The sequence below is a fragment of the Hyaena hyaena genome, unplaced genomic scaffold (genome assembly GCF_003009895.1).
Source record: "Hyaena hyaena isolate Hyena2069 unplaced genomic scaffold, ASM300989v1 scaffold_29, whole genome shotgun sequence".
Taxonomy (NCBI): domain Eukaryota; kingdom Metazoa; phylum Chordata; class Mammalia; order Carnivora; family Hyaenidae; genus Hyaena; species Hyaena hyaena.
In genome coordinates, this window is record NW_024080661.1 from 652,025 (window position 1) to 671,699 (window position 19,675).

A 19,675-nucleotide genomic window follows, 5' to 3' on the forward strand; every position below is an offset into this window, starting at 1 on the left:
GTAAATACTTAACACACGAGAGCCACGTCAGTAACATTACTGTCATTACTACCACCATCATGTCTTTAAATGTTGTTTTGGAACTGAGGGAGACGGGGGCCAGGAGACAGGCCAGGCTCACTCTAGTGGTGATCTCTGAGGACTGAGGGGTGGGGGCCAGAGGCCTCTCCCTGGAGAAGGAGGTGGGTGTAGAGGACAGGTGGAGGCATCTCCCTGAGAGGGCTGTGTGGGAGCATGTGCGGGGAGGGAGGCTGAGTCCTGCTTGCTGGGCAGCCTGCCCCCCGTGGGTGTTAGCTGCTCTGGCTCTCAGTCTCCAGCATTGCCCATCGCAGCATGGCATGTTGTTAGCTGTTTCTAGCTCTGTCACTCTCTTCATACCCCTTGGCACAACCATAGCCATTGCCTGCGGGCACTTGGAATGCATGGTCCAGTATGCCTTACCATTCTTTGGTCCAAAATTCACCTAGAATACATACCAGGTGAGTATATATCTATATATCTATAAATTGTATATATGTGTTTTATATATATCTTACCTCTAGCCTTATCTGCCCAGCCATAATGTGGCTTATCTAAAGGCCTGAGAGGTGGGGCACCTAGCCCTACCCAGCTTTCCAGTTCTGTCAGTTCCCTTCTTAGGACTTCCTGAGACAGGGTGGCTGGGACCTGTGCAGAGCTCTTACAGAGGGGATTCTCACAACTTCCATTCCTGGTGAGCAGCTGAGGTGAGTGGGCCCTGAAATGGGCCTGTGGGCCCTGGGCACTGCCTTTCCAGATAGCCGGAAGAATTCCTTGGCTGAGAGTGAGCTGAGGGCTGGCCACCATGATGGGGGCAGGGAAGGAGAAGGGAACATGGGTGAGTAGATGCCTAGGCCAGCCAGAAGGGACTTAGGGAAGGTGGCCAGAGGTAGGATGGGGAAGTGGAGCCCAGAAAGCTTGTGAGGGGAGTCCTGGCCCCAGGAGGAAAACAGAGGAGCCTGAAGAAAGGGAAACAGATAAGGGAGGAAGGAGCTGCAGAGGGATTGACGGAAGGGGAGAGGGAGAAGGATTTGGAAGTAAGAGCGCTAGAAGGGTCAAGCGTGATGGGGACAAAGAGCTGCTGCTCAGTAGGAACAGGGAAGGACCACTGTATCAGGTTGGATTTGGTAATGAGTCTATGGAGGGTCCTGCAGGGGAACTAGGGGGGTACAGAGGCCAACTGTAGACCAGGAGAGGGTGAAGGGGAAAGTGGATAGGGGAGAAGCCCCAGGTGGAGTTTTGGGATTCATTTTACTTTTCCAAGAGTAAGGGGACCTTTTAGATGGTGACCAGTAACCAAGGAGACAGGACATGGGGGTGGAGGGCTATCCAGGGCACCTACTCCCAAGACACTCTTGCATTCCATCCTTTCTCTTTTGTTTCCTTCTGAGGCTGAGTTATCACGATCTCATTGGGAAATGGTTGGTAAGAGTACCCATCCAACTGCCTTGCAGAACACAGCAAGGGAGGGAGGCCCAGGAGCCAAAGCCAAGGGAAGAAGTAATCATGGGGGTTGGTAATGTAATCATGGGGGTCTGGCAGCCATGCCCCTCATCTCTTCCTGGGTCCTCTGTTCATCAACACTGTGGGGATCTGGCTGAAAGATGGTGGGCCTGTCTTCCTACCCTTCAGGCCCTTCTGAACAAAAGGGCAACTCTGATGTCAGAGATGCAGAAAACAGGCCTCACTCTTATTTTCCATTTGGGGTAATCACTTCTCCATCTTTCCTCCAGAAGGGTTCTATGAAGGGTGGAGGAGAATCTAGCATTTGTGATGCTTACCCTCCTAGTGTGTAGTGACTACCTCACCTTCTAGAAACAGGGAAGCCAAATAATTCCAAGTCCTGATTGTTCTAGAACTTTTTGGTCTTCATTGACCCCAGGCTGCCAAAGGGAGATTTAAAAACTTGAACCAATATCCCCCTTCCCCAAACTGAAACTGGCTTCTTTGTCTCCAGTTGGATCAGGCACGGTGTCCAGCCTATTTGAGGAAATCACAAGAGCTGTGGTCCAAGAAATGGATGCTGGAGGGGAGATGATTGCTGTCAGAAGCATCCTTGACGCTGACAGATTTCACTGCTTCTCTCTGGTGAGCGGGAGGAGAAATTTCTGGGATGCCAGTACTGCAGGACAGACCTCACCCTAGAGGACATACTAGAGACAGAGGAGGGTGAAGGGCTGTTTAATAGGCTGGATTCTGGGCTCCATGGTCAGTACAAGGGGGTAAGAGATGGCCAGCCAGGAGACTTCACCCACTCCTGCTCTACCACACTGTCAATTCCCCATTGCCATCAATCACCTCAGCCAGTCAACAAAGAACTTGTATATACTGGAATTTGTTTGCACGTGTCCACACACCTCAGCTTAAGAAATGCACCAAGGATGTTAACTAACTGGAATTTAAATGAAAACTTAAAAAAACAAATGCACAGAAGAGCTGCATGGGGAGAAAGGAACAGGGTAAGTGAAAATTTATTTTTATTGGAAATTACTCCTAAATTGTCTTCTTTTCCCATGTTTTCCTTTTGTAAATAATTCACTTTTAAGTTAGCTGAGGTCTTCTGACGTGTTTATGTGTTTGTCATTTAGACGGATAAATAAACAGAGGCAGTTTGCTTAGTGGCTAAAAAAGGACTCGGGCCTGAGAGCTGAGGGCAGCTGGTTTCTAAGCTTGGCCCTGCCACTTACCAGCTGGGTGACCTCTGGAAAAGTTGCCTTTTCTCTCTCTAAGTCTGTTTCCTCAGCTGTCAACTTGACAAGAATGTGACAAGACTCAAATGAGATATATTAGGTCATTTATGACAGTGGCTGTGCAGAAGGGGCATTCAGTCGAAGTTCAGCACCATTGTTCTGCTGGCAGCTATTATCCCCCATGTCCCCTGGAGATCATGACTGAATGGGTGAGCAGAACTCCCTAAGGGCCTGAGGGATTTCTAGAGGAGTCTCTTTCATTCCCCTGCCTCCAAACTCAGATTTTTGGATTATAGAAGCACCGGGGTAAATGTTGTTGGACCCTCATCTGCAGACTTATTTCAGTGTCTCAGACCTCAGGGTAAGGACTTTTACGGCTCAGACATCTTTGCTGCAGCCCGTCTGGATCTCATTAAGAGATGGAAAAGAATCCAAACAGTACCACTGTATAGTTTTAGAGCACCTGCCATGTGCCAGGCATAGCCATTATGTGACCAAGAGCAGGGTCCAGATTACTTGGGCCTTTCCACAGGTGGTTTCATTAAGCAAGCAAGGGGCTTCAGAAAAACTTAGACTACCGTTTTTCAAAGACTCTGAGTCAATTCTCTGAAAAGCAAATGCCAAGAGCCAATTTACTAAAAGCTAATCTCAAAAAACCAGTTTGCAGAATGACCAGTTCACTGAAAGCAGAAAAAAAACTTTAAACTAGGACTAGGGTGTTTTGCCATGATATTACTCCCCAGGGACAGGGGGAAAAGCGTTAAGTACAGGAAAAAAAATCGACTGAGTCAGTCAACTTCCTTTGAGGGAAAGTCTGTCTGTTTGCATAAAAAGTTCAGAGGCAGAGGTGAAACCAGACTTTTAAGAAAAGTCCTTAAGAATGAAGTGGATGGGTAATTTGAATTGATTTTTAGCAACATGTCCTCCTTCCTTTTCAAATAGATTATTTTTTAACTATATGGTGCTGATGGTGTGGATGTGTGCATAGGTTTTTCTTTTGTTTTGTTTTCCATTAACTAAAGTCCACATACTTTATTCTGATTATCTTGGTTCTTACCTAATATCCTTTCTCTGTTCCACGATCTTATCCAGGATACCACATTACCTTTAGTTATTCTATCTCCTGAGGCTCCTCTTGGCTCTGACAATTTCTCAGACTTTGCTTATTTTTGATGATCTTGACAGTTTTGAGGAGTACTGGTCAGGCATATTATAGGATGCTTGTCTATTGGAATTTGCTTGACTATTTTTCTCATGGTTCAACTGAAGTAATGGGTTTTGGAGAGGAAGACCATTGAGGTAAAGTGCCATCCTCAACTGCATCATATCAAGGATATGTACTATCAACATGGCTTATCACTGTTGATGTTGACCTTGGTCACCTGGCTGAGGTGGTGTTTGTCAAGTTTCTCTACTGTAAACTTAGTCCCCCACCCCCCATACTACACTGTTTTTGTGTGTCAGGGTTGATTTTTCTTTTGTCCTGGATAAAGTACATGCTCAAGAAACAAATGGACCCTGGGATGTGAGTGTAACTCATACAGGACTGATTTAAGGCACCATTTCCAGTTCTGTCATATTTCCGTCAGTTACAGAATGCACTTTTCTCTGGAGATCCAGCCCTGCCCGACCTCCCCAACTTAGCTGTAGAAGTTCCTCCTTGTCTGTAGGTTCATATTTGGGAGGGCTGAGAGACGGGCAGTCAGCTGGAAGCATCACCACGCATGCTCCGCTAACCCTGGCCCAGCAGCTGACTCAGCATCAAGGCCCTTATGAAAGCGCCTGATCAGTCTGGGCAGAGTCCCCACGGATAGGCGACGTTCCAGGATTGCTTCACTTTACACCTGCATGGTTCATACAAACACCAGAGACTGAACTCTGCTTAATTTTTATTTCTCAGTTGGCGAGGGCTCCTAATTCTTTAGCTTTACTTTTCCTTGGTTCATTTCAGGCTCCCAGATAGTTAAGTAGGGCTAGCTCACATTTATTGAGCATTTAGTATGTGTGCGAAGCATTCTGCTAAGTGCTTAACTGCATTGTTTAATTTCCTCAAGCACAGGAAGTAGGTACTATTAATATTCTCCTTCTATGAATGAAGAAACAGATTCAAAGAGGTTAAGTGATTTATCGAAGGTAAATTGGTAAGAAGGTGGCAAAAATGGAGCAAACCTGGGATTATGTGACCCCCGTGATAATTCCTGATGAGCACAGCATCTCCTGGGAACCACAGCTGGAGGACCTCCACAGAAGGGAAGGGGATTGTGGAGGGGGAGCCCAGGATGGGAGGGTTTTCTCCCAGGGAGGATTTTCTGCAGAGAGATCTTTTGGGTCCGCCTCAGTGTGACCTTTACCCTTTTCTTTCCAGGTCAAAAGGCTGAGTTCCAAGTTCTGGACGTGGTAGACTCAAAGGGAATGTTGACAGTGAAATTATTCAAAGAAGTAACAATTGCAGGGGCCTTCCATGGGTCCCACAAGCAGAGAATGAAGACATTGGAGACCTGGATACCTCAACAGTATTTAGATTCCCTTGAGAACAGGTGAGGTTGGAGAGGGTAGCAGTGGGGAGAGAGAGGAGGAGATGCCCATTTTGGGCACCAAGGGCATCTGAGGTAGAGGTGCCCTGGCCGGTGCAGCCCCTCATGCCCAACTCCTGGCACTCCCCGAGCCCGTTCCTTCCTCAAGCTTGGCCTCCTCTTCCCCCTTCAGGAAGCCTCTCATTCTTCCTGCATCAGCCTCCAGGAAACCCTCCAACACCCCCAGCTCACTTGCATCCCTGCTCCCCTCCAGGGTGATCGATTCCTCTGGCTTGGACCCAAACCTACTGTTTTCAAGAGGCCACTCTCCTCTGCTCTCCTATGAGTTGCCCAGATCTGTGTTTTGTGCTGTTTTGCTCTGCCCTGTGGCAAGCCATGCCCCTCTCCCTTGGTTGCCTGGGAATAATCGCTCCTGACGGAGACGGGTTTTACCAACCTCTCTGTGTTGATCTCCAGCACACAGTAGGTACTCACTAAGAGAGCCAAAGTGAAGCACAATGAAATCGGAGCACCTGTAGAACATTTCCTGCACTAACCAAGTACCATAGAGGTTCTGATGGCTGAGGGCATGGTGCTTCCAAGGGACTTACAGGGACATCGCCAGCCTCCCCCCTCAGCAGGCATTTAATGCTGGTGTGGGTGTTTTCTCCCCTAGCTGAAATTGTTGGAGAGTGTGGAGCAGCTCAGCAGAGGGGACCCAACCTTTCTCCTGGCCTAACCCTCCTTGAGTGAAATGATGCCTTTTGTTTTTCCTTTTTAGTTAAAAAGTGAAAGGCTTCCACTGAAATTTTACTGGTCCTTTGAACTACGCCTTCCTACCATAGTGTTGGTAGCGAGGCGTCTTTGGAGTTTTTCAAAGGGAGCTCAGTTTTTTCTAGAATGCCTGTTGTTTATAGGATGAGGCTCAGTGGTGGGTACATATAGAGTGGGGGCGGGGAGGGTATTAGGTAGGTAGAGGGAGGTTAGCAGAGGCAAGGATGTAGGTCTTCCTTGAGGGTCATTTGTTTGCAGGCTATTTTTAGTCACAAAATGCATTTCCTCATGGAATCAGAAATGCCTTCTGGAGCCCAAGGCTGTGGACTATGTGGTCAGGTACCAGGGACCAGTATGAGGAGCTGGAACCCCATCTCCCAGAAGTGGGTGTGGTGATCTGGAAAGATGCCTGTCTCAGTGCCATGGGAAGAGCCCATGCTTTGGACTCATACGACTAGGGTTTGGATTTCAGCTCTACACGTACTAGCTTTGTGACCTTGGACCATTCACAACCTGTCTCTAGGCCTCAGTTGCCTCATGAAAATGGGTACAAGTCTGCCTATACCATAAGTTTGTGGTGAGAGGTGAAATGAAATTGTGTGTGAAGTATCTCATGGTGCTGGCACATTGTAACCTTCCAAAGATGCTAGAGAGTTCTCTTCCCACCTCCTTGCCCCCATAGTGGGTAAAGTGACTACGATGGGGTACTATGTTCCTTGGTTTTCCGGTCCCAGAGACCCTTAATCTCAAATAGGAACTAGCTGATGGAGAGGGAGAAATGTCACTCCTGGAAGCCTGAGCTCTAATCTCCCCTCCACTCCCTCCATTGAGTTGAAGAGAAAACTACCTACTTTGTTGCAATCAATCTGGAAAATGAGAGCAGACCTAGATCTGGTGACAGACACTCTGGAGACAGCAAGGAAGGAAACCCTGAAAACTGAATGGCAGTGTATGTTGCGGAGCGTGAGGAATGCAAGGTTAGGATCCTGGGAGGCAGGGCCTGGGAGAGAACCAGGTTTGGCCCACCCATGGGAGGTCAGGGGCTACCAGCCCAGATGCCAGGCTCTTCAGCTTTTCTTCAAGACCTCCCTGAGCAGTCTCAGCTGCTCCCTGGCCTTCTTAGTGACTTCTCTTCTTGCCCTAAGAAAGTGCCTGTGGCACTGCTTAAGTCCCTCCCATTACTCTTTAGTGATGCCCTGTTTTTATTTGCTTCTCAGCATTTCTCACGGTTCATAATTACACGGAGATTTTTTTGCTTACTCAATGTCTGCCTCCCTTTCCAAGATACAGGAGGGCAGGAGTCACAGTGCCTGGAATAAAAAGGTCCTCAATAAACATTTATTGAATCAACAGTGGAAACAACGTGAGTTTTGGGGTCAGATGTGGGTTATTTCAGCTCTGCTACGGGGTTTAGCTGTGAAACTGGCTGAACTACCTACTGATCCTTTTTGAGCCTCAGTTCTCTCATCTGTAAAATGAGGATTGCTTGGGAGATCAAGCAAGTTAATTATGTAAAGCACCTAGGGATTAATCACTGTGAATCCTTTTCCTAGCACCAAAGGTCAGTAACCAACCCCCTAAAGCGGGTCCTGGGCTATTGAGTAAAGCAGCTCATCTTTCCCAACATGTAGAGAATGAGTAAGCAAGGCCTGGTGGGGGCAGGCTTGGTGGGGGTAGGTTCAGCGAGACTCTGTGTCAGCCTGGAGGAGCCCTGGTAAACTTGAAGGTGGGGGGAAGTTCCAAGGAAGGGGGAGGGTTCAGGGCTGGGAAGAAGGACTGAGGCTCCTTGCTCAGACACCCAGGTTTTGCCTCATCATAATGCTAATCCTTCTCTACCTAGAGGTGTTAACTCCTATCTCTTTCTGAGTTTTTTTGTTTGTTTTTGTTTTGGTGAGGGGGAGGGTGTGAGAATTGGGGAGAGATATGAAAGAGGAACTTACAGAGAAAGAACTTGTGTTTCTGATAACTGGTTCTCTCTCTCCCTTTCTGGTACTAGCTTAGATATTTGTTTCTTGGATAACACAAAATCCTTTCCAGAAGGTGAATGGCTTCTAGGCCTTCTGTTCATCCTTCTAGGAAGGGCAAGGATACTATTTTTTAAAAGAAGGTAACAAATGGCCCAGAATTATAGGGTTATCAGGATTGAGAATGAAATAGGGGTGGGGACCGTGGTGTGAGCAGGAAAAAATACCTGCCTGTTGGAGAGGCAGGTTGGATTGTGTGTTGGCCTTAGGGTTTCCAGACTCTGACAACTTTGACTTGCTTCGTGCAGGTCGGTGTGCTGGATCCTGGGGTCCCAGCCCTTACTGAAGGCTTAGTGACCTGGGAAGCATAATTGCATTACATGTCTAGTTCTTACATGGTTAACATTGGCTGTGAAAAGAGGACTGGAACTAGGGGTAGGAGGGTCTCGGGGTCTAGTGGCTCTGCCACTCACTGGCTCTGTAGCCTCCTAAGCTGTGCTTATCCTGATGCTAGCATGAGTGGGTTAGACTAGAAGATCCCTGTGATTCTGAATGTTGCTTCCTCTGGATTTTGTCTTCCCCTGGATCCCAGAAGGGTTTTACTGCCTAAGAGGACTTGGGAAGGAGGGATAGAAAGAGGTCTAGATGTAGTAGAAAATCCAGAAACTCCCAGAAGATGTAGAAGTGGCTGATTCAGCCCTGGCAAGGTCTTGCTAGCTCAAGAGCGAATCTCTGTCATGTAAAGTACTATGCCTGGGTGGCTCAGTTGGTTAAGTGTCCAACTTCCGCTCGGGTCATAATCTCATAGCCCATGGGTTCGAGCCCTGCATAGGGTTCTGTGCTGACAGCTCAGAGCCTGGAGCCTGCTTCGGATTTGTGTCTCCCCCTCTCTCTTCCCCTCCCCTGTGTGTGCTTTCTCTCAAAAATAAATAAACGTTAAAAAAATAATAAAGTGCCATAACAGGGCTACCTGGGTGGTTCAGTTGGTTAAACATCTGATTCTTAATTTTGGCTCAGGGGATGATCTCACGGTTTGTGAGATCAAGCTCTGTGTTGGGCTCTGTGCTGGGTATGGAGCATGCTTGGGATTCTCTCTCTCCCTCTCTCTGCTCCTCTCCCCACTGCTCCCGCATGCTCTCTCTTTCTCTGTCTCAAATAATTAAACAAAAAAATAAATAAAGTGCCATAATAGAGGAGACAGGAGATAGGTTCCAGTCCCTGCTCTGACCCAAATTTGCTGAGTGACTGAGGACCTGTTGTACCTTGTCTGGGCTTCTGTTTCTTCTTCACTTATCTAGGCATAATCCTATGGTTGTCTGTGTCTGAGGATGTTGGAAGGGGTCTGTATATATAGTGCTTTGTCATTTACATACAATGATAAGGATACAGTCTCCCCGGCATCAGTAGTGAGGGCTCAGAGTTCAGGAATGAAAACTCCCACCACTGGGAAGAGAATGTCCAGAGAGGGCAGGAGGTGACTTGAAGACTCTTTGAAATTATTCTTCCTTTCTTTCCAGAGGAAGATGGCTCATCTTGCTTAAGTAAGGATAGAAGCTAGCTGTGCTCAGTGTAGCTGCACCCTTGAGCCTTTGGCTTCAAGGACTTCAGCTCAGGTGGGAGAGCTTAGTATATGTGTATGGTGGGGGATGTGGAAGCTGGGGAGAGAAGGGCAGGGCAGTGCCCAAAGCAGGCTTCAACTTTAGTCTGGAGGTTGCATCCGTCTCCTTAAACATAGTGGTTCTCATTGATTATACATAGACATCATCTGGGGAAACTTTAAAACTAGTGATGTCTGAGTCCCACCTCTAGAAATTCTGATTTAATTCATCTGAGGATGTGACCTGGGCATCAGGAGTTTTAATCACTCCCCAGGTAATTCTCATGCACATAGTTGAGAACCACTGGTCTAATTTTCTCTAAATCCTCACTACTACTAGGGTGGTCCAGAGACTGCACTTTGGATGGCAAGGACTAAATAAGTTTGGATTTATTGGAGGTGGAAAAGAATTTGGGATTGGTACTTGACTGGGGGTGAGTTGGGAAGGTGAAGGTGGGATTAGCAGGAGGCAATGATGGTGGATGTCTGGGAAGAAGGGTGCTTTATTTTAACCAGAAAAGATTAGAAGGGAAGACATACAGAAGTGGTCTCATGAAGAATGGGGTCTACAGAGGCCTTGATAATAATGGAGCCTGTTGGCTGGGTAGGTCAGGTTCTCAATTGCTGCCTCTAAAGGGAAATCCTGGAATTTGGAGGATTTCAGAAACATGAAGGAGAAGGTGCAGGACATGGTGAGAGGCCTCTAGGATCTGACTGAGGAGGAATAAAAAGATGTGCTAAGCTGCCTCCCTAAGCACCACAACGAGAATGGGCAGCAACAGAATCTAGAACAAAGAGTAAGAGGCCCAGGAAAGAATTGCAGCAGAGAGGGAGGAACCAGCAGGAAGGGCAGTTGTCACACTGAAGACAATCTGCTATAACGGGACTGGCGCTCATCTCCCCCATCTCCTGGCCCTCGGTGTCTGAGGTCCTGATCTCTGGTGACCGTCACATGGAGGGTCTAGCAGGTCCTCTCATAAGTAGCCTTTTAAATGCTGCTGGGGTCTTGGTAAAAGCACGTACAGAATCTGTTCTGGATGTCCTGGATGCCTTAATTGGTGAGGAGGCATCTGGAAGTATGCTGGTGTGGAGGGATTGCAGAACAGAAGGGGTCTGTGGGGATTCAGATCCTAGGAAGAAGGCAGCATACGTTGCCTTTTCCATTTCATGAAGGATAGACCTTCACACTTTAGAAACTAGCCATTTTCCCCAGGCCAGGGATTGGGGGTGCCTCCTCTACCCGCCTCGCAAGTCTGACCTCCCACAAGCTAAGAGGGAAGCAGGATCCACTGCAAGAGCCCATTTGGAATAACTCCTCTATCACTGCCAGGGACTCTCTGGAACCTCCTTCTTTTTTTTTTTTTTTTAATATTTTTTTATTTATTTCTAAGAGAGAGACAGCATGAGCAGGGGAGGGTCAGAGAGAGAGGGAGTCACAGACTGAAACAGGCTTCAGGCTCTGAGCTGGCAGTCAGCACAGAGCCCGACGCGGGGCTCGAACCCGCGAACCGCGAGATCATGACCTAAGCGAAAGTCGGACGCTTAACCGACTAAGCCACCCAGGCGCCCCTTCTGATCAGAACCTCCTTCTGATGCTCGTCCCAGGTCTGATGAAACACTGAAGCCCTGTCCCACTGTGTGCTTCTTCTCTCTGCCAGCAACCCTCTTGACTCTCTTTTTTTTGCCCCCAGAGATGTCTGAGGAGCATCATCTTGTAGCTGAGGCCCTGGAAAAGGGGACCCTGTCCCTATTGAAAGACCAGGTAAGACACCCTGGACTGAGGGCCAGGGTCATAGTAGAAGTGAATTCCTGTGCTCTCAAGGGACTCAGATGTCCCAGGGTATAGTCCTTCCTACTTTGTAGTTCTCTGTCAGCTCGCATCCATTCAGCTGGTCTGTGGCAATTCCCTGGAACACAACGTTTCCAAGACAACTCGGGATGGGCTTTATAGGCTGTGTTGCTAGCCTGTGGGCAGGAGAGGGGGATGGAAAACTGTTAGTCCCAGGATGGCAGTGCCAACACTGATTAGCAGTGCCTGTCACTGCGTTGAGAAAGTATGAGGCTTTCCAGGCCCTGCAGGAAAAAGTGCCATTGTGGATTATTACATCTGCCATGGCCCAGGATTAAGAAGTGTGGCCAAATATTTGCCATTTCTGGTATGTTTCCTTGTTCCTAGCTTTTACAGTCTGGTGCGTTTCCTTCTAGGTGGAGTCTGTCCTGGAGCAGAACTGGGGTGAGCAGCCCCATGATGTGGGTGGTGACCCTGATGCAAGACTGCTCCGTACCCTCTGTTGCTGTCCCCGTCCTGCTACAGTTGGCTGAGAAGCCGACCTTAGTGTCTTCCTAACTATATGTTAGCCCTTAAATCATTCTGGGGCTCCCCGCCCAGGCCATCCTTTCCCTCTGTACCCGCACCCACTAGAATGATGTCTTTATAACAAACAGCTGACTTTTCTTTGATACATCCCAAATAATGCCCCCAAATCAGCCTGCATTATATGCCTGGACTTATAAGAGTGGCAGATTGGTCATATTAATTTTCTCTCCTTCTTGACATGTTACTAAATTAAAGTAAAACAGTAGAACCCACAATGTGTAAACCCACAATGATAAAGAGAACAAGGCAGCAGATAAAGAGATTCTGACACAGCTTTGGAAACTAGCAGGTTATTAAAGGAGTTCAAGCCAGGAGGTGTGGGCCTGAGATGTGTGGGAAGTGTAGGAGGAGACTGCTCTTCTTTCATTTTGAGACTTTTCTCTTTAATATTTTTAAGACAAAGTAATTAAAAGAAACACATGCTTGTTGTAAAGCATTTCAAATATTTCTCAAAGTTAAGGTGATCTCCCCTTCTTTCTCCCCTTCTTTCTTCTTTCTCTCTAATATAAACACTGTTAACATTTTGGGGTATGTTAATAGTCTCCCTATGAAACAGTGTTTGAAATGGTAATTTAGGAGCTCGTGGGTGGCTCATTTAGTTAAGTGTCCAACTCTTGATTTCAGTTCAGATCATGATTTCATGGTTTGTGGGTTGAGCCCTGCGTTGCGCTCTGCACTGACAGCGTGGAGCCTGCTAGGCATTCTTTCTCCCTCCCTCCCTCTCTGCCCCTACCCCACTCATGCTCATGCTCATGAGCTTATGCTCTCTCAAAATAAATAAATAAACCTCAAAAAAATAAAATGGTAATTTAAACATGAAACTAGGATGATATAACAAATTTGTCTTCTATTTTTTGTAATAGAGTTATTTTTTCTTTTAAATTTGTAAAACTATCATATGCAACAAGAATTCTTGTAGATGCTGTTGGGAGTGTCACCACTTTAGAAAACTGACATATCTACTAAACACAAGCCTATGGGCTCGCAACTCCACTTTCTAGGCATGTGCCCAAGAGAAATGAGTGCATGTCTTCACCAAAAGACACACATTTACAAAAACATTAGTATAAGAGCCCAAACTGAAAACTACTCAAATGTCCAGTAACTTTAGGATGGATACATATACTGTGTCATATTTATGCAATAAGAACAAATTACCGCTATATATAACAATATGTATGACGTTCACAGACAATACTGATGAGCCTTCTTCGGTTTCTGTGTCTGCCTCTCTCTCTGCCCCTCCCCCACTCACACTCTGTCTCTCTCTCAAAAAATAAAATAAAGACATAAAAAATTTTTTAAAAAAGTTTTCTATTTATTTGAGTAATCCCTATGCCCAATGTGGGGCTCAAACTCATGACTCCCAGATCAAGAGTCACATGTTTTTCTGACTGAGCCAGTCAGGCACCCCTACAATGATATGCTTTTTTAAAATACAGGTGGGGTACGTGGGTGGCTCAGTTGGTTAAGCATCCAACTCTTGATTTCGGCTTAGGTCTTGATCTCACCCTCATGAGATCAAGCCCCAAATCAGGCTCTGGACTGACTATGGAGCCGGCTTCGGATTCTCTTTCTCCCTCTGCCCCTCCCGCCTTTTTCTCTCTCTCTGAAAATAAACATTTTAGTTTTTAAAAAAATTTTTTTAATGTTTTATTTTTTATTTTTGAGAGAGAGATAGAAACAGCATGAGCAGGGGAGGGTCAGAGAGAGAGGGAGACACAGAATCCGAAGACAGTCTCCAGGCTCTGAGCTGTCAGCTCAGAGCCCGATGTGAGGCTCGAACCCACAAACTGTGAGATCATGACCTGAGCCGAAGTCGGGCGCTTAACTGACTGAGCCACCCAGGCTCCCCTAAATAAACATTATAAAATACAGGTTTCACTCTTCCTCCGTCTAGATTACCTTTCTGCACCTTATCCACTCTTTACACTATAGTTCAAATATCCCTTCCTTAGTAGTCATCCCAGTTACCCAGAGAATTTGGATGCTTCTGTATGACCCATAACACATTGAATACATCTCTATTATGGCATTCATCATATTGTACTGAAATTATTAGTACACTGTTTCACTAATGTGAAAGTTTCTGGAGAATAGGGTTTAAATCTAACTTTGCTAGGGCTCAGCAAACAATTTTTTTTTTTCAGAAGTGCCTTTGAACTGGGGGAAGTTTGGGAGACATATCCAGAATTTTATAAGGCTGGCTCAACTTCAGAATTACCAGTTGTCACTATTAATTTTTTTCTTTTTTTAAACGTTTGTTTATTTTTGAGAGAGAGAGAGAGGGAGAACATGAGTTGGGGAGGGGCGGAGGGTGGGTGGAGACACAGAATCTTAAGCAGACTCCAGGCTCTCAGCTGTCAGCATAGAGCCTGACGTGGGGCTCGAAGCCATGAACCACGAGATCATGACCTGAGCCAAAGTTGGATTCAACTGACTGAGGCACCCAGGTGCCCCAAGAAATTTTTCTTCTATCCTCTCAGAGACTCAGTAAGGGAGTACTTGTCTACTGGGTTAGACTGAACTAACCCAGTGGCTTGAGGTTCGTATTTCATCTGTTGATTTCCTTCCCCTCAAATTTCTGATTCTAATGTGAAGTTCAATACATCAACTGCATATGTCTGTAAAAGGAATTTCCTATTCCAGCAGCTAAAACTGGTGGTAGAGATGACTTTGAAATGGGGGCAGTTACAATAGTCATTATTTGAGCTTGGAGAGATGTGGGAGACTCCACTAACTCTTACACATTCTTCGTAACTCTTAGCTCAAGCAATACTCCCTTCTGATAGTTTCTATATCTCTTCAGGTTGAGTTAGAGACTTCCAAACATACTGCATTTACCCTTTTAGGGAAGGAAACCTTTTTGGAGAAATGGTAGTTAAGCCACCTGGGTACAAATATGATCCTATGGAGTTGGATGTCTTGGGGAATGGGGAACACTACTTTGTAGAAAACAAAATTAGGAATTTATTGATTTTGCTCCTAAGATGTTAGACAGGGGCACTGAAAGGAGAGATAATGGAAAGAGAAACACAGGCAAGACAGAGAGAGGCTGAAACTGGGCAAGGTAGTAAAAACCTAGATATGAGACAGGTGAAGAACATTCAAGAATGGTGATACCAAACGTGTTTCTGATAAATAGTTAGGTTATTTGCTCTAGCTCTTCCACAGAAAAAAATTTAAAATGTTGGATAAGACAATTTTAAAACATTCATAAAAAGCATCTAATTGTTGACAAGAAAATGACAAGAAACTCAAGCCAAAATAATTAAAAAGGAGATCTAGAGAGATAAGTGAAGTATCAGAACACTAATGTAATTTTGCCTCACATGAAGGTGACTGAGATTTGCAAATCCTGGCAAGCTAGGGCTTTGCTTTGGCCAGCCTTGTGGACTGATAAGTCTAGAAGTCAAGGCCAAGGACCCATGCAAGGTGGGGAATCTAATTAAAGGAGATCTTCCCCATATTAACTGGAGTCTCAAAGGGGTACATCACTGACGTAAGACTGAATCATCAGGAAACCCATAACTCTTGCCTTACCTGCAGGGAAGACTCTTGGTATTGGGTAAAGGGGTTAAAGAAAAAAAGAAAGGAAAAAATTTCTGAAATGTGGCATAAGGCTGTGTTTTCAGATAATTTAGCTTGGATTTGCATCATCTGGGTGTTTCAGAGACTCTCAAATTGCAAACTTAGTGTGTGAATGTCCAGGATTGGTTGTGTCCCTAGATGCTAGTCAGAATTAAATACAGATCTTTCTGGAAGAAGTCATTTTCATTTCCACAAATATTTTTTTAAGGACAATGAGTTATTCACAATAAACAATATGAAAGCCCACAAGGAAATGAAACAAGAATAAGCAGAAACAAAATCAGAAAGAGGCATAGAAGTATATATCATTATTGGGATTATTAGACTAGATTATAAATATGCTTATTACATTTAAAGAAATTTTAAAATGAGCTTGAAAAATCAATAGCAAGAAGAAACTATAAAATGTCACCTATCATATTTGTAAAAGGACCAAATATTACTTTTAGAAATGAAAATTTTGATCCTTTAGTAAAGACTTACTGAATAGGTAAAAGAATATATTGGACATACCTGAGGAGTGAGTGAAATTGAAATCAGAGAAAAGTGCTCAAAATATAGAGAGACAAAATATCGAAAATATGGAGTGAGGTCAATAGACATGGAGGATAGCATGGTAAGTATTAAATATGTTTAATCAGAGTTCCAAAAGAAGGGGAAAATGAGATTAAGAAGAAGACAATATTTGAAGAGATGATGGTTGAGAATTTTGCAGATAGCAATGAAAGATACCAAGCCACAGATTCAAGAAGTTCAATGAATAACAGCAAGATCCATAAAAAGAACTCCACATCTAGATAAGTCATAGTAAAATTGAAGAACAACAGCAAAGATAACATGTTAAAAGCAACCAGAGTAAAAGATAGTTTATCTTCAAAGGGGTTATAGTTTAACTAAAACTTACTTTAAGGGAAATAATTTGATGATGAAATTATATCTTCTATGTGTTGAAATAATTGCCAACTTAAAATTTTATACTCAGCAAAACTATCATTTAAGAACAAAAGTAAATACAGTTATTTTTAGACAAACAAAAATTGGGAGAGATTTCCACCAGTAAGGTCTCACTAAAGTAAATTCTTGCACAAGAGAAGAGACCCAAGAAGAAAAGTCTGAGATATAAGAAGTAATGAAGAACAGGGGTGCCTGGGTGGCTTAGTCGGTTAAGCGTCCGACTTTCGCTTAGGTCATGATCTCGCGGTTCGTGGGTTCGAGCCCCGTGTCGGGCTCTGTGCTGACTGCCAGCTCAGAGCCTGGAGCCTGTTTCAGTCTGTGACTCCCTCTCTCTCTGACCCTCCTCTGCTCACGCTGTCTCTCTCTCTCCTAGAAATATTAAAAAAAAAAAAAAAAACACATTAAAAAAAAAGAAGTAATGAAGAACAAAAAACAATAAATATATGGTTAAATCTAACTAAACAGTAATTGTATATAAAAATAATAAAACAATATTAGCATCTTTTGGGGTTAAGTAACAATAAAATAATGTAATAATATAATGAATTAAAGTGTTCTAAGGGTTATATTTTATCTGGGAAGAAAGAAAAGGTATTGCCTCACTTGGACTTTGATCATTAAGTATGCATGCTCTAATTTAAAAAAAAAATTTTTTTAATGTTTTTATTTATTTCTAGGAGAGAGGGAGAGAGACAGCGTGAGCAGAGGAGGGTCAGAGAGAGAGGGAGTCACAGACTCTGAAACAGGCTCCAGGCTCTGAGCTGGCAGTCAGCACAGAGCCTGACGCGGGGCTCGAACCCACGAACCACGAGATCATGACCGAAGCGAAAGTTGGACACTTAATCGTCTAAGCCACCCAGGCACCCCTCTAATTTTTAAGATAATCATTAACAAAATAGAAACAAACCAGTCTGGGGAAAAATACAAAAAAATGAGAGAAACCTAGAACAGATGAAACAAATAAAAAACCCAAGGAAAATATGGAATGAAATCCAAATGTATTAGAAACTACATTGCATGTACATGGGCTAAGTCAACCAGTAAAAATGCAAATATTGTCAGAATAGATACGTTTATCTATTCACTGCTTATGAGACACATCTAAGACATAAGGACTAAAATATTGAAAGTAAAAGGATAGAAATATATTAGATATGTAAATATTAACCAAAAAGAAACTGGAGTGGCTATATTAACATTAGGCAAAATAAATTTAAGGCACAAAGCATTATTAGTGGCAAAGAATGCCATTTCATAATGAGTTTCAATTTACCAGGAAGATATAACAATTTTGAATTGTTATGCACATAATAATATAGCTTCAAAATACAGAAGACAAATACAGATCAGAAGACAAAATAGTCAAATACACCACCATAGTGAAAATAATATACTTAGTAATTAATAAAATAAGCAGCTAAAAATATCAGTAAGATTATAGACATTTTGAACATGATCAGCAAACTTAACCTAGTGGACATATTTAGAAAGCTGTACTCAACACAGCTGTAGAATATATGCCTGGAACATTTATCAACATCATCCACATGTTGAGCCATAAAATAAGTTTAAACATATTTCAAAAGATTGAAGTCATACATATCATCTTCCCTGACCCCAATAAAATCAACCTGGAAATCAATAAGAAAACATTACTAAATGTCTCCATATTTTAGGAAAGTAAGGCACATATTTATAAATAACCTATGAGTCAAGGGAGATATCCTAATGAAAATTAGATTTTTTTGTGTGTTTAACAATAAGAAAAAGATATATATCAAACTTGTGTGATTAAGCTAAAGCCATTTTTTAGAGGAACAAATATGTATCACCTTAATCATGTTAGAAAAGAAGACCAAGAGAAAAAAATTCAGAGGTAAGTATATCAAGAAGCTAGGAAAAAAAGCTGGCAAAATAAATACAAACAAAAGGAAAGAAAATAAGGATGGGGCACAAGTTAATAAAATAGGAAACAAATAATAAAAAGGTTCAATAAAGACAGATACCAGATTTTTGAAATGATTAATAAAATAGACAAACCTCTGACAAGAATGAAAAAAGAAAAAAGTGAGCATATAAAGTGGACAATCCTATAGATGCTACAGGCATTAAAGAGAGACTATTAGGAATAATGTTATACCAATAAATTTGAGATTTTAGATGAAATGGGTCCTATCCTAGAAAGGTATAATTTGCTAATACTAAACCAAGAAGAAACAGAAAATATGAAAACTACTATAACCAGAAAGGACATTATAGTAGTAAAATATCCTCCCACAAAGAAAATTCCAAGCTCAATGGTTTCTCCAGTAAATTCAATTAAGCATTCAAGAATAAATAATTCCAATCTTATACAACCTCTTCCAGGGAACAGAAAAAGAGGAAGCACTTTCTAACTCATTTATAATGCTAGTAAAATCTAACGAGAACAAGAGAAAGAAAAATGCTGGCCAGTTTTACTCATGAGCTTACATGCAAAAATAGGAAAAATTAGCAAACCAAATCCAGCAATAAAAGAAGATAATACATTTGGACAAAGTTAGGTTTATCTAGGACTTCAAGGTTGATTTAACATTTAAAAATAAATTTATGTAATTCATGACATTAACAGTTTAAGAAAAAAATTAAGATGACCATCTTAATAGATCTAGAAAATGCCCTTGATAAAATTCAATTTCCATTTATGATAAAAATTCCTAGAAAACTAGGAATAAAGGGAATTTCTTTAGTCTGATAATCATATTACAAAATATCTGCAGTAAACATGTTTAATGGTGAAATGTTAATAAGCATTCTTTCTGCGATGAGAAACAAGATAAGGATGCCTGCTACAATTAAGTTTCTCTATCCGACACTGCATAGAAAGTAAAGTAAAACAAAACAAAACAACAACTATATAAGGATTAAAAAAAGAAAACAGCATTACTTGCAGGTGATCGAATGTGTTTATAGAAAATCCAAATGAGGGGCACCTGGGTGGCTCAGTTGGTTAAGCAGCCAACTTCAGCTCAGGTCACGATTCACAATTCATGAGTTCGAGTCCAGCATTGGCCCTGTGCTGACACCTCAGAGCCTGGAGGCTGCTTTGGATTCTGTATCTCCCTCTCTCTCTCTACCCCTCCCCCACTCACAGTCTGTCTGTCTGTCTGTCTGTCTGTCTCTCTCAAAAAAAAAGAAAATCCAGAAGAGTCTACAGA

The 19,675-nt window shown here is 43.3% G+C and overlaps 1 protein-coding gene across 1 annotated transcript; it reads left to right on the plus strand.

The window, feature by feature from the left end:
• The first annotated feature begins 741 nt into the window (after positions 1 to 741).
• GSDMB (gasdermin B) lies at positions 742 to 12,332 on the plus strand. Its single transcript, XM_039227783.1, is given in 10 exon segments — positions 742 to 856; positions 1,976 to 2,119; positions 2,122 to 2,226; positions 5,074 to 5,245; positions 7,992 to 8,035; positions 10,193 to 10,352; positions 10,475 to 10,614; positions 11,248 to 11,318; positions 11,762 to 11,844; positions 11,846 to 12,332. Coding segments are annotated over 10 exon segments (1,092 nt in total). The 3' UTR covers positions 11,904 to 12,332.
• The last annotated feature ends 7,343 nt before the right edge of the window (positions 12,333 to 19,675 follow it).